The sequence below is a fragment of the Panthera uncia genome, chromosome B1, assembly GCF_023721935.1.
Source record: "Panthera uncia isolate 11264 chromosome B1, Puncia_PCG_1.0, whole genome shotgun sequence".
Classification (NCBI taxonomy): Eukaryota; Metazoa; Chordata; class Mammalia; order Carnivora; family Felidae; genus Panthera; species Panthera uncia.
The window spans coordinates 123,145,935-123,160,513 of record NC_064811.1 but is presented as its reverse complement, the minus strand read 5'-3'; the positions used below and the strand labels follow the sequence as shown (position 1 = coordinate 123,160,513).

At 36.3% G+C, this 14,579-nt stretch overlaps 1 protein-coding gene across 1 annotated transcript in view; it reads left to right on the top strand.

Annotated features, from left to right (window-relative positions):
• The window catches only part of NR3C2 (nuclear receptor subfamily 3 group C member 2), a 346,649-nt gene that overhangs the window by 234,904 nt on the left and 97,166 nt on the right, over positions 1 to 14,579 (top strand). Inside the window, exon 4 of the mRNA XM_049631214.1 lies at positions 8,129 to 8,245. Coding sequence (XP_049487171.1) covers positions 8,129 to 8,245 — 117 coding nt within the window. The remainder of the gene's footprint in view (positions 1 to 8,128; positions 8,246 to 14,579) is intronic.

Genomic DNA, 14,579 nt, shown 5'->3' with positions numbered 1-14,579 from the left:
GACTCACAATATTCACTATGATGACTCCTCCCAAAGTGAGAAGACATGGGGCCCAAAGTGAGAAGACATGGAACAGAATATCCAGCCTATCTGCTCTTGACTAATTCATTAATATCTTTACAAAAAAAGGTACATTTCCATAACATGGAGGGAAATAGAAGCTTAAAGTAAACGGGATATGATTTAAAGATCCAGAAAAATAGTTCTTTAAAATAAAACCAACTTTTTGTCTTTGTTGATTTTTTTTCTATTGCTTGTCCTTGCCATTGATTTCTATACTATATTGCATTCATTCTATTTTGCTTTGGGTTTAGTTTTTATTCTAACATCTTAAGGTAGAATTCTAGATCATCAATTTTAAATATTTTTTTTTCTAATATAAGGATATAAAGCTAAAAATTCTTTTGTAAGTACTATAGCTGTATCCAACAAATTTTGATATGTTGAATTTTCATTATCATTCAGTTTGAAATACTCAGTAATTTCCATTTTGATCCCTTTTTTTGTCCCATAAATTATTTAGATGGGTGTTGCTTAATTTTCACATATGTGGGGCTTTTTTAGATATTTTGTTATTGATTTCTAATTTAGTTCCTTTGTGGTCAGAAAACATACTATGCATGATTTTAATCCTTTTAGAAGTTGACACTGTTTCATAGCTCAGCATTGCGCAATCTCACCAAATGTTCTATGAGCACTTGAAAAGGACACATGTTCTGTGTAATTGTGTGACTAAATGTTAATCAGGTCAGGTGTTTGATAATATTGTTCAAATCTTCTATATTGTTACTGTTTCTCTAGATAGTGGTTCTGAGAAATTGTTACTGAGAGATGGGTTCTTAAATCTCCAACTGTGATTTTGGATTTATCTTTTCTCCTTTTTTAGTTATGTCAATTTTTGCTTGTTTATTTTGCACCTCTGCTCTTAGGTGCATTTTATATTTAGGATTGTTATCTGCCCGTTTAATCATCATGAATGACTTTGTTTCTTTGTTGATACTCTTTGTCTTAAAGTCTACTTTGTTTGATTTTAATATAGCTACATCAGCTTTCTTATGTTAACATTTTACATTGCATGTATTTTCTCATCTTTTAACCTTCAAACTGCCTGTGCCTATATATTGAAAATGCATCTTAACACATACCTCAGTCTTCTTTTAATCCAGTCCACCATCTTTGACTTCTAATCAAAGTGTATAGACCATTTACATTTAATGTAATTATTTGCTATATTAGATTTATATCTGTTATCTTGGTGTTTGTTTCCCTTTTGTTCCCTCTGTGATTTGTTCCTTTGTTTTTCCTTTACTTTTTGGGTTAAATACTTTATAGTATGCCATTATATATCTCTGCCATCTTTTGAGCCATACTTCTTAGTGTTGTTATTCTAGTGACTGCTTCATGGCAGTCTTGCAGACATTAATATGAATTAGAATCACCTGAAGTGTTATATAAAACACAGATTTCTAGGTTCTGTTCCAGAGTTTCTGAGTTAGTAAGTCTGAAGTGGGCCTGTGAATTTAAATTTAAATTTCTGATAAGTTCTTATGTGATGTTAATGTTGCTTACCCAGGAATTACAGGATGTACTCTTAATTTATCATTGTCTACCTTGAATCAATTTCAGGTATACCATTTTAAGGATAATGTAAGAAACTTAACAGCAGTAGAATTTCATTTATATCCCTCCTTATTTGTGCTATGTTCTCAGGTATTTCTCTCATACATATTTTATAAATCCCATAATACATTTTTATTATTTTTTCTTTAAACAATCATTTGACTTTTAAAGAATTTTTAGAAAGAAAATTTCTTTTACATTTTATCATCCATAATTTCCAGTTCTTGTTTTTCTTTTTGATGCATCCCAATTTCTATCTGGTATCATTTTCTTTCAGCAAAAAGAACTTTTTTTTTTCCCATATCTTACAATGTAATCCTACTAGCAACAAACTCCCTTAGCTTTAATGTATACAACAATGTCTTTATTTCACCTTCATTTTGAGAAGTGTTTTCATTGGTTATTCTGAGTTGATGGTCTTTAAAGAGATGTTGTCTTGTGTCCTCAATTGCTTTGATACGAAATCATGTATTACTCTTTTCCTTGTTTCTTTTTATGTAATGTAATTTGCTTTGGCTCTGGCTGCTTATAATTATTTTTATATTTGTTTTTCAGCAACCTAACTGTATTGTGCCATAGTGCTTTTGTTTGTATTTATGTTTTAAAGGGGGCATTTGCTAAGCTTTCTAGATTTGTAAATTTTCATATAGTTTTCTGACCCATTTTCTCTCTCTTTCTGGAACTCCAACTGCACACATATTAAATTGCTTAATGCTGTCCTACAAGGTATTGGTGCCTTGTTCATTTATCCTTTAATCTTTTCTCTTTATGCTTTAGTTGGGATGATTTATATTTCTTTAATTTTAATAACCCATTTTTGTTTAATGCCCAATATGTTATTAATTTTAACCAATAAATATTTTATTTTATATACTGTATTTTTAAGTTCTTGAATGTCCATTTGTTTTTGTTTTATAGTTTCCTAACCTCTTCTGATAGTCCACAATTCTTAACTCCTGTTAATGATATTTTCTTACACAATCTGACATACCAGTTTTTAAATCCTTATTTGTTAATTCCAACCTCTGGGTCTGTTTCTACGGACTAATTTTTCTATTGACTTTGGTTCATATTTTTCTGTTTTTAAATATTGTATTCTAGACTTTCTGGAAAATCCAGATCCTGTTATATTTTTCTGAAGAGTATTGAGTTTTCTTCTAGTAGTCAATTAAATTACCCATCACCTTAAACTTGTAGAGCCTTTGCTTTAAACTTCTTTAGGATGATGTGCCTGGGTGGCTCAGTTATTTGAGCATCTGACTTTGAGCCCTGCATCAGGCTCTCTGCTGTCAGCACAAAGTCTGCTTTAGATCTTCTGTCCTGCTCTCTCTCTGCCCCTCCCTGCTGTTTTTTTTTTTTTTTTTTTTTTTTTTTTTTCTCTCTCTCTTAAAAAGGAAAAAAAAAAAAAAAACTTTTTTAGGATAGGTCTATTTTGGTTGTGCCTTTAACTGTAGGGTAAATGCCTCAGTCCTGGAATACAGTATTTCCTCTTAAGGCAGGGACCTTCTGGTATTTCAATGGAGAGCCTGAGTTATTTAGTGAGTCCTGATTTAGTGGGATTCAGACTTTTTGTGGTGGGCAGAAGCTGAAATCATCTGCTCAGCCCTTTCAACTTTCAATTCTTTCACCCCTTGACTCTTTGGAGTTTCATGTTCAGTTTAGGGATCAGCCAAAAATTTGAGGAGAGTTAATATGTACATTTTATCTCCCTCTACCCCCCCCCCCCCTCCCATGATACTCGTCTTTCCAGAATGACTTCCTTCAACTTCTGGCTGCTCTGGCAGTACCCAAATCTGTTCTCTGCCTTCTCAAGCCATTAAGACTGAGGATTTTGCTTAATTTCTGTCTACCCTGCACTGAGTAGAACGCAAGGCTCTCAAGGAAAGAGCCATTCAGAGGTGAATATTGTTTATGGTGATACTCTTTTTTTCAAGAATCCATTTTCTTCCAGTTTCTGCCTGCTTTTGGTTGCTCCCCATTGCCTTTAAATCTTTCTTTCTCTTCTTTCGTGGACAGTTTATAAGTGTTATTTGTAGGAGGTTCATCTGATTCAAGCTCTTCTGCCACTACCAGAACTGGAATTCTCTCCATAATGGACATGTAATTTCAATGAGAAATCTTTGATTTTTTTCTTAACTGCAGGATTATTCCTGTTCCTTTATAGTCTGACAAAGATACAGCTACTAATTTGCTTGGAGGCCATGTCTGAGAACTTTCAAGTGGACTGTTAATAGTGTCCCCTACTTCCGTTCTGTCTATCTAGTATATCACCTTCAGATTAATGTTTCTAAAACACAGCTCTGGACTTGACATATTGTAAGCAAGATTCTTCATTGATATCCTATAACCTGCCAAATAAAATTTGAGTCCCTTAGCTTATCATCCAAAGCCTCCACTGTCTGGTCCCCAGAACTCTGGTTGTCTGCCCTATCATAGCATCATAGTAGAAAACCATTTACCTGAAAGAGCCTGGGACGTGACTTGCTGAGGATTAGCACTCTTAACACTAGGAGAACACAGTGTTTATTTTTTTAATTTTTTTTTTTAACGTTTATTTATTTTGGAGACAGAGAGAGACAGAGCATGAACGGGGGAGGGTCACAAAGAGAGGGAGACACAGAATCTGAAACAGGCTCCAGGCTCTGAGCTGTCAGCACAGAGCCCGACGCAGGGCTCGAACCCACCGACCGCGAGATCATGACCTGAGCCGAAGTCGGACGTTTAACCGACCGAGCCACCCAGGCGCCCGAGAACACAGTGTTTAAATAGGACATGATTAAAAGTTTTGTAAATCTTCTAGATGCATTCTGTTGTTTTCATTGTGGGTTTTGTTGTTGTTGTTGTTGTTGTTGTTGTTGTTGTTACTGCTTTTATGATTTAATATAGATTCAGGGATGGGACACACATTACATATTTGTGTAGCTACAGTTTAAATCTTTAATGTTTGCACGACTAAAAATATAAATGGCAGGGAATTATCTGAAAACCCTTAAGACATTCCTGCAGCAGTCCCTTACATTGCTCTCATCCTATTTTTGGAAGATGAATTGGTGGCAGTGACCACACTGGTTGGTAGAAACCAAATACACAATTTCAAATATTACTGCAGGAAGGAAATTATCCTGCAGCTATTAATGTAACATGTATTTTTAAGGTGTGTTCACTTTTTTTGAATTCTTATAGAAATATCCCAGCTCAGCACAGAGCCTGCTTGAGATTCTCTCTGCCCCTTCCTCCCGCATGCCTTCTCTCTCTCTTTCTCTCTCTCTCCCTATTTCTCTCAAAATAAATAAGTAAACTTAAAAAAAAGAAATATCCCAGCTTTTGGAAGTTTCTGTTTTTGACACCCAAAGAACAAAGTCTTCTAGTGTGTACGTAAGTCAGTGGTGGTCATTTTTCATGCATTTTCGTATGCCTACAATCTCAGAGACTTAGTCACAGTTTATTGCACATTCACGGAAACGGAAAGAACCTTAGATTACCCCAACTCCTTATGCAAAATTTTGGCAGCCTTCCACACATAGTGGGTTCCCAATGAATACTTGCTGAATTAAAACCAATTAGGGGGCACCTGTATGGCTCAATCATTTAAGCAACTGACTTTGGCTCAGGTCATGATCTCACGGTTCATGAGTTCGAGCCCTTCAATCGGGCTCTGTGCTCACAGCTTAGAACCTGCTTCAGATCTTCTGTCTCCCAGTTGCTCTTGTTCTCTCTCTCTCTCTCTCTCTCTCTCTCTCTCTCTCTCAGAAATAAATAAACATTGAAGAAAACAATTAAAATTACATTTAGTTTTCTCTTTGGACTTTAAAGTTCAATAGGAGTTACAGATAAAATCTGTGGTTTTGTGTTCAAGTTCACACCATGCAAAAGGCAACACAACTACATGGTGCTGGTTTCCAGTGAAAATAGTGGCTGATAAAGTAGAATACTCCTCATTCAAATAATGTTACTTTGCTTATTGGTTCCAAAGAGTACTTTTAGCATCCTGTTGGACCACCAGTAAGTTATATTGCAAGTTGATGTTTGAAAAAGGCTTCTGGCCTTAAGGCACACGGATACTGTCAGCTTTCCTGAATTCTTCCAATTTCACCATTTGGGGAAGCCACTTTACCAGCGCTAGCATGAATTTTTTATTTTGAGTAAATAGCAATAATAATAATTTCCTTCTGTACCGTAGGGTTGTTACAGGGCTTAAATAAGATAGTGCTATAATAGGGCCTTAAACTTTTATTTTAAAAGTGGTAACCAGTTACCTAATAATGCATGGCATCACAAAATGTTATATGAATCAGGTATTGTCTTTACCAATGGGTATTGATTGCCTTTGTGTAATTATCTATACCTACTTACACTCCCTAAGAGTCTTCATTTTTTAAAAAAGCCGTTAGATTATTACAATGGTAGATTTCCATTTCTTTACTTTGATAGATTTCCCTATTCTAGTACTGTTTATTGTTATTATTACTAAGATTTACCATAATGTTACCGAGAATGTGCTCTAGATTAAATTATTTTAATTACATTAAGCAACACATATTATTTTTATTGAGTATTTACCGTAATTTACTTAGTCTCAACCAAGGGAGCAGGAGAGTCCTAGTCTGAAGGGAGTGCTTTAGAGCTTGTTCACTGCTTTACAGTAATCAGTGAAACCCCTTCTTTCCTTTATCTGCATGTTTTCAATGGCCCATGACTCAGTCCTCGGACCTCTTCACTTTTCAGTCTGTGCTCACTCTCTGTATGATCTCATCCAGTCTCATGGCTTAAAATAATGACCACAAGCTGACTACATCTCCAGCCCAGACCTCTCCCTGACACAGACCTGTGCATCTAACTGCCAACTTGACATATCCACTTAGATCCCTCTCAGGCATCTCAAACTTAACACATCCAAAACTGAACTGGGGAAGTTTCACATAAACCACATGCCCTTAAATGGCAGTTCCATTTTTCCTAAGGGTTCAGTCCAAGAATCTTAATTTCTCTAACTCCTGTTTCTGTCTGGTCTATGAGCAGATGCTAACAGTTCTGCCTCTAAGATGCATCTAGATTCTGACCACTTCTCACCACTGTCACTGCCACCACACTGACCAGAACCACCATCATCTCTCCCCTGGATTGTGGTGATAGCCTCCTACCCCGGATCTCCCTGCATCTGTTGAGTCAGTTGTCAGCATAGCAGCCAGAGTGATCCTGCTAAGTGTAAATCACATCAAGTCATTTCTCTGCTCGAACCTTTCTGTTACACTCAGAGTAAAAAAGTCCAAGTCTTAAATATGATCTTTACTATGGCCTCATGTGATCTGACTCCCATTAGCTCTTTTTCCTTACCTCTTACTTTCTACTCATGCTTTCTACTCTTTCACACTTGGCTGTACCTTAAACATGCCAAGTATCCTCCCCAACCCTACCCTTCCCTCATTCGCTTTTCCCTCTGCCTAGTGTATTTTCTCCCCAAGATGTCCACACAGCACCTTTATTTCCTTCAGACTTTTATTTAAAGCATCGTTGAGTAAGGTCTTCCCTACTCTTTTTAAAATATCAATATCCTCCCACATCCTCCCACATCCTCCCACATCTCCACCATGTTATATGCCCCTTCTCTTCATGTCCCCCTAGCACTTAACTGTCCAACATTTGTATATTTTACCTAACTACCTTGTCTGCTGACTGTCTCCTCCCAATTGAATGAAAGTTAATGATAGCAGGGACTTCTGACTGCCTTTCTCATTGCTAGATCCTCAGTGTGTTTTTGTGTTTTTTTTTAAGTTTATTTATTTAAGTAATCTCTACACCCAAGATGGGACTCAAACTCACAAACTCAAGAGTTGCATGATCTTCTGACTGAGCCAGCCAGGCACCCCTCTCCTCAGTGTTTCTAATAGTGCCTGGTACTTATTTTTGAAATTAATAAATGAATAATAGAACTAGGCTACAGTTTTACATTTTGCCAGCAGATGCCTCTCGCTAAGCATATTCCCACATCTGAATGTTTGAAGTTACAGTTTGGTCCACAGTATGAAATAGTTAAACATTTGCAGTTGTATAATTTAAAAGTCTTCCCACTGAAATCACACGTGTAAATGGTGGGCAGGCATAGCTTAAACAACTGCAAGAGGGCCTTCGAATAATTCACTTTGCTGCTGCTGTGATATCTGAATGAAAGTTGCACCATTGCCTGTGAGGGCTTGTGCAGCTATCAAAAATTTCAGAGAGAGGGAACGTGGCTGTATGTATATGAGAGTTGGAAATGAATGTAGTATTAATCTTATCTGTAATATAAAGTCTATTATGTTATGTTATTTTAAAGTGACTCTGTTATGTCTGTGTTAGGTTAAAGTGAGCATTCCTATGCCTGTATTATCTGTAAATCATATTTCTCATCTATTTTTTAAAAGAAATTTCAAGGCAGGAAAGATGAAGTTTCATATTCTGATTATATATATTAGTACTTTATATTAGTGTAGTAGTCTTTGTTTTAACAATTTTTTTTTTTTTTATTCAGGGCAACACAACTATTTATGTGCTGGAAGAAATGACTGTATCATTGATAAGATTCGACGAAAGAATTGTCCTGCCTGCAGACTTCAGAAATGTCTTCAAGCTGGAATGAATTTAGGAGGTAAGTCTTGTGTTTTTAGTTAAATAAAAATTAAGATGGAGGCTCTGTATACTCCCAAAATTTAAGATGAAGCTAACATGGAGCAAAGATTTCTAAAAATCTTAACAAGTTCTATACTCATGCTAAAACATTTTAGTATTTCTTTCTTAGCAGCAGTTTAAAAAAAGTATGTTATGTGGCTGTAGTCCTAGTGAAGTTTTCAACCCCGAGTTTGTGAAGGTTTCAAAAACTGGGAACATAACCAAAACCAACACAAAAATGAATGACTTTTTATATAAAACCATAACTAACAGTTTTTATTACAATGTCTGTTTAGAAATAAGCCCTATATGTGATAACATTAATCAGATATGAATACATTTCTAACTCTAAGAATAAATGTAATAAAGAAAGACCTGTATTTAAAGAAAAACAAAAACAAAAGAAACTTTGAAATATCACATGAACCTGCCAAAAGGGGGGTAGGATGGGTGGTGGGGATGGTAAAAGACTTGAACCGAACACAAAAGTATACAGTGCCCATGAATGGGAAGGTCCAGTGTGCTAAAGGTATCAGTTTTCCCTGAATTAATTTATGCATGTAACACAGTCCTAACTAAATTACCAGTTGGTGATTCTAAGTTCTTAAACAACAAGCAACAAAATTCTGAAAAAGATAAATAGTAAGGGCAACTAGCTCTACCAAATAATAAAGCATATGATATAGCTATAGTCATTAAAATGGTCTGTTTGTTTACTGATTGTAAGATCAACAGAAAGTCAAGAAAAAAATTAACATGAGATTTTTGTATATAGTAAATTTGGCATTCCACATCAGTGGTAAAAGGATCAATTATTCACCAGAAATTGTGACAACTGGGAAGCAATCTGGGAAACAAGAAAGTTGAATCCAAACTCATAATCTCCACCCAAATAAATCGTAGTCTTTCAAAGTTTTAAACTTGGAAATATAACCATAGAAGTACTAAAGGAAAACATGGATATTTCTTTAATACTCTTCAAGTGGAGAAGACCTTTCTAAGTATAAAACTCAGAAGCTATTAAAAGAATTGAGGAAATCAACACTATTTACAAATCAAATATTGCTTCAAAGGCAAATAATAAATAAGAAGCTGGGAAAAAGTACTTGCGACTTACAGACAAAGGGTTTATTTCTTCATAAAAAGCTCCTACAATTTCATAAGAAAAAGAAAGTTCCTATAAAAAATGAGATTGAACAGAACAAGAATATGAACAGAACACTTATAGACAAAAGAAATACAACTGGTACTTGAAACACATGAAAAGAGTCTCAGTCTAACCATAATAAGAGAAACGCAAATTTAAGATATTTTTTACAAATGTCAAAAATAAAACATGTTTATGATATATTGTTTGATGATATAGAAATAAAGTAAAATTCAGTGGTGATCTTATGCATTTGAGATGGAAATAAGGTGATACAGCCCCTATGGAGAGGAATTTAGCTATTTCAGTAAAATGGTAAACATTTGACTCAATAACTCCACTTTTAGGAATTTATCCTAAGTATATTTTTGCAGGTAAGACATGATAAATTCATAAAATAGTCATTATAACATTGTTGACCATCAGAAATACATTATTCATGTGGTCAAGATTGATTAAATAAATTACAGATACTCTTCGGACATTAATAAGAATAAAGGAAGCTCTATATGGATTGATCTCCAAAATATTGTTTAGTGAAAAAAATCAGGTTGCAAAATAGATGTTTTGTCTACTACTAGTGGTATATCCGTTTCGGAAAAAGAATATATATTGTATCGAACATTTCTGGAATAGTATACAAGAAACAAGAAACTGGTCATGTCTCAGTAGAAAGGATTGGGTAGCTGAGAGACAAGGATAGGAAGGAGAATTACTGTCATTGTATTCTCTTCCATGGCTTTGAATTTTGTATTCTGTTTAATGCATGTGTTATGTACACATGTTGCCTAATTAAAAGAAATAAAGTAATTTGAAAAAGAAATCAAATGAGACTTCATCCTTCTTTGCTTTGATAAATGAACCAATAGGCTGCTAGTCGGGACTGGTGAGTAAAATGGCAGGATGGAGAGCAGAGAGACTTTTAGAAATCCAGAGGGGTATGGACCGTGGCCAGCTGAGACTGTTCATGTCAGACTGTGGCCTGAATATGTGACACAATAGCTCAGCCAGAGAGGCTCTTGCTGGTTAAGAGGATGGGCTCTGGAGCCAGACTGCCTGGGTGGGAATCCAGCTACTTCTTGACCATGTAACCTCAAGGGAGCTACCACCTTTTCTGTGCCCATGTTTCCTTATCTTCAACTTGTAGTGATCAGCATGTCTGCCTCATGGACTGTGATGAGGATTGAATGAGTCAGTGTGCAAAGAAAAGAAAGCACTCAGTGCATGTTCAGTGGGTGGAGGTAATGCTCATTGTGATTTCCATAGCGCCTTCACACATGATCCAAATGATATTATTGCCCCATGTTTTGGTGATGGTGAACCTCAGGTGCCCAGAGAGGCTAAGTGACTTGCCCAGACATGTCACAGCCAGTAAAATGGTCTTATATCTCTAGACTTGTGGTCTGGTGTTTCTAGTAACCACACTGTTCCCTTTTTCTGTTATCTGAATCAGTGCAAATGTGGCGCAAAAGATCACCTTCTTAAGCATGTGAGTGAGAATCAGGAGAAATGAATCATTTAAAATCTAGATGGCACAAGGGTACAGCCATTGGTTATAAAATAAACTGAATCAATTTTGTAAAATCCAACATCTGAATCTAAATATACATACACACAACTGAAGTATCTTTTAAAGTGTCTATATGTAAATTTTATATAACTTACAAATATTTACAAATATTGTAAAACTTTACTATGTAAATATTACTATAAATATTATATAACCCATTCTATAAAATATTAAGTACTATTAGTTACTATAACAAAATAACCATATCTATAATTCCCTACCTCATAGTGTATTGTTAAGAATGAACTGAGCCCGTTTATAACCTTTAAAACAGGGTTTCTCCCCATGGGGGAGGGGAAGGAAAAAAAAAGGTTAGAGTGGAAGAGAGCCAAAGCATAAGAGACTCTTAAAAACTGAGAACAAACTGAGGGTTGATGGGGGGTGGGAGGGAGGGGAGGGTGGGTGATGGGTATTGAGGAGGGCACCTTTTGGGATGAGCACTGGGTGTTGCATGGAAACCAATTTGACAATAAACTTCATATATTGAAAAAATAAATAAATAAAACAGGGTTTCTCAACCTCTGCACTGTTGACATTTTGGGCCAGGTAGTTCATAATAAGGAACCATCCTATGCATTGGTATATCGGCATCCCTGGTCTGTACCTACCAAATGCTGATAGCAACCTCTTCTCCCCAAGTTGTGATAACCAAAAATGTTTCCAGACTTCACTAAATGTACCCTGGGTGGCATTAAAACCCACTGGTTTAGCTATAATAATAAATAATTGTAAGCACTATTCAGTTGTGAGATATTTTCTGCTAGAATGTGAATTCCATCAGGGGAAGAATTTTTGTCTATTTTGTTCATTGCCTTTTCCCCAGTAACTAGAACGGTGCCTGGCACAAAGTAGGTGTTCAGTAACCATTTATTGAATTAATTAATTGAATGAATGATTAACTGGCATTTTTGAAGGCTTCTGTGTTCTCAGCATTTTGCTAAGACTTTATATGTGTCATCCTTTTTCAACCTCGGTTAACATATGTGATACATACTTTTAATCTGTCCATTTTGGAAGTGAGTTCATGGAGGTACAGAGAGGTTAAAGGAGTGGCTTAAGGCCACAGGGCCAGGGGATGGCAGAGCCAGAACTCAAATCTCTGTCCCTGGCACCAAAGCCTGTACCCAGTGTCACTCTGCTGTATGACCTAGGTCCACTATTTGTAGATTGGCATTTTTATTTATTTTTTTATTATTTTTTTAATGTTTGTTTGTTTTTGAGAGAGACAGAGCGTGAGGGGTGGGGAGGGGCAGAGAGAGAGGGAGACACAGAATCTGAAATAGGCTTCATGCTCTGAGTTGTCAGCACAGAGCCCGACGCGGGGCTTGAACCCACAAACTGTGAGATCATGACCTGAGCCAAAGTCAGACACTTAACTGACTGAGCCACCCAGGAGCCCCTGTAGATTGGCATTTTTAAAATAGCCCAGATTATCTATTAATGGCAGCAGCACCCTGCTTTTTTATTTGTGTCTGTAATGATCTGTAAGTGAGGTTTGACACAGTACCGAATATAGAATTCACATAGTTTGTTGTTGGTTTCTGTGTATGAGGCATAGGTTTTGTGAGTTTTGGTAAAACATTTTACTAGAGAGAAAGCATATTTTGAATCTCGAGGTCATTGCAAGTAGTGAGTCAAAAATGGGCAGAGTAGGAAATAATATTTATGAAAAATACTCTTTTCTTCAGATTCGAGTTACAACTTAACCATTTCTGGCTCAGAGATTAAATCCTTAACTTTTATTAAGTGTCGAGTTGCAGTGACCTACATTGTAATCTTTCTTTTTCTTTTATAATTTATTTTGAAGCCTTGCTTTTAGTTTCAATTTGGGCAATAGGAAATGTGAGCAATTTTATCATCTTCAAAAAGGATAATGTAAAGTTTAACCTTTTAATGTGAAGCAATCTTAAAAATGTGAGTGAAGTGAAACCTTTTTATACATGTTCCAATCTCACCCGTTGTCCTAATGAAGGAGGACTGTGCAGTTTCCTTTGATCCACCCTTCTTCCCCGCTACCTCTCTTGGGGGATAAGGCAGCTGCCAACCCAGTGTACTATTTGGCCGGCATTTTCTGTCGGTGAGTGGTCATCACTCTGGGAACAAAATTAGCCTTCCCCTTCTGAAGACTTCAGGAATCCAAAATACTTGACAACGGTTTTTTTCCTAGCTTATCATCTGGTTAGTGTATAATCCTAACTGCGTCCCCACACTAGCATCTACCTTAGAAAGTGGGAGGAAGGAAGAACAAGTCGATTTTTATGTCTTGGAAGTTAAAGCCAGAAAATGTGCCTCTTCCCTTTTCTCTAGATCCGCTCCCTCCTTCCTACCACAAGTACCATTCCTTTTCTTTAAAATCCTGCTGCGCTTTAGGCTGCATGCAAAGGAAAATATAGCAGAAGATGTGAGAATGTCAACAGAGAAATTGAAAGGAAAATAACAGCTTTTCTGGCCCCAAGCTGGGCCTGCCATGCTTGCTCTAGCCCCTATCAGTAGATCTAAAAAAGTCTTGGTTCCATATGCATGAGAATTTACTGCTTTTCATAGCTTTCTTCAAAGAATTAATCACTTTCACATGCCAGTGTTCTGATGAGGATGATCTATATACATGTCTTTTAGAGCTTCTCCTAAAACGCATAAAACATCATTAAAGCCAAGTGGCCCTCAGACCAAGAATAAGTTTTGAGGAGCACTTCACTTGACTGCACTCTGGCCACGGCATATAGAGGAGATCTTCAAGATTTTTCTATTCCAGTCCTCCCATTTACAGAAGAGGAACTTGGAATCTAAGATCATATCATCAGAGACTTAAAAAATGCAACGTAAGAATTCTAATTCCGTTGTCTTCCCTCTTTTCCAGAACACACCCCTCTCTTATTTCATTTCTCATCAAATAGGCTAAGTCCCCTTTCACTTTCCTTTAATGAAGCCTCTAAAACATTAAAATCTTGCTTCCTGTAGCTTTAGAAATGTAGACTTTACAAACCACAGGGCATTTCTAATCTGGGTTCCAATTTACTTCCAGCGCCTATCTGCAGCTTTCCTCAATGCCAGCAAAATCACTCTCACTGGGTTTAGCCAGAGCCTTCCTTTAAAGGGTGGCCGTATCAGGCAGGGCTACCTCTTCCTCCTGGAATGGATCATGTCATGTCATGTGAGAAGAGAGGGATGTCAGACACAGGAAGCAGTAGCAACAGTAGACATGATGGTTGCTTTCTGGAGACAGAGAGGAGGCAGCTCAGTGAAAAAGGAAGGGAAGCAAGATGCTGATACTAGCAGTGTTGAAAGATACACTCTCGTATATTACTGATGAGGATGGAACCAAAGAGAGGAAAATCTGTAAATTAAAATTCATCCACATAATGCAATATTAATCAGCCAATAAAATTACGGCAATGAAAATTCAGAGCAACATAGAAACTTTCTAAAAAAAGTAATAATGAAAAATTAGCATGCAAAATTATTAAAATTTTACTTATTCTATGATTCTAGCTATATAGGAAAAGACTTGGAGGAGTCAAGAGACTGAGGAAGAAATGTTCAAGTAGGTTGTGTCTTGTTTTTAATAATATGAACGTTTTATAATAAAACTTTAAAAAT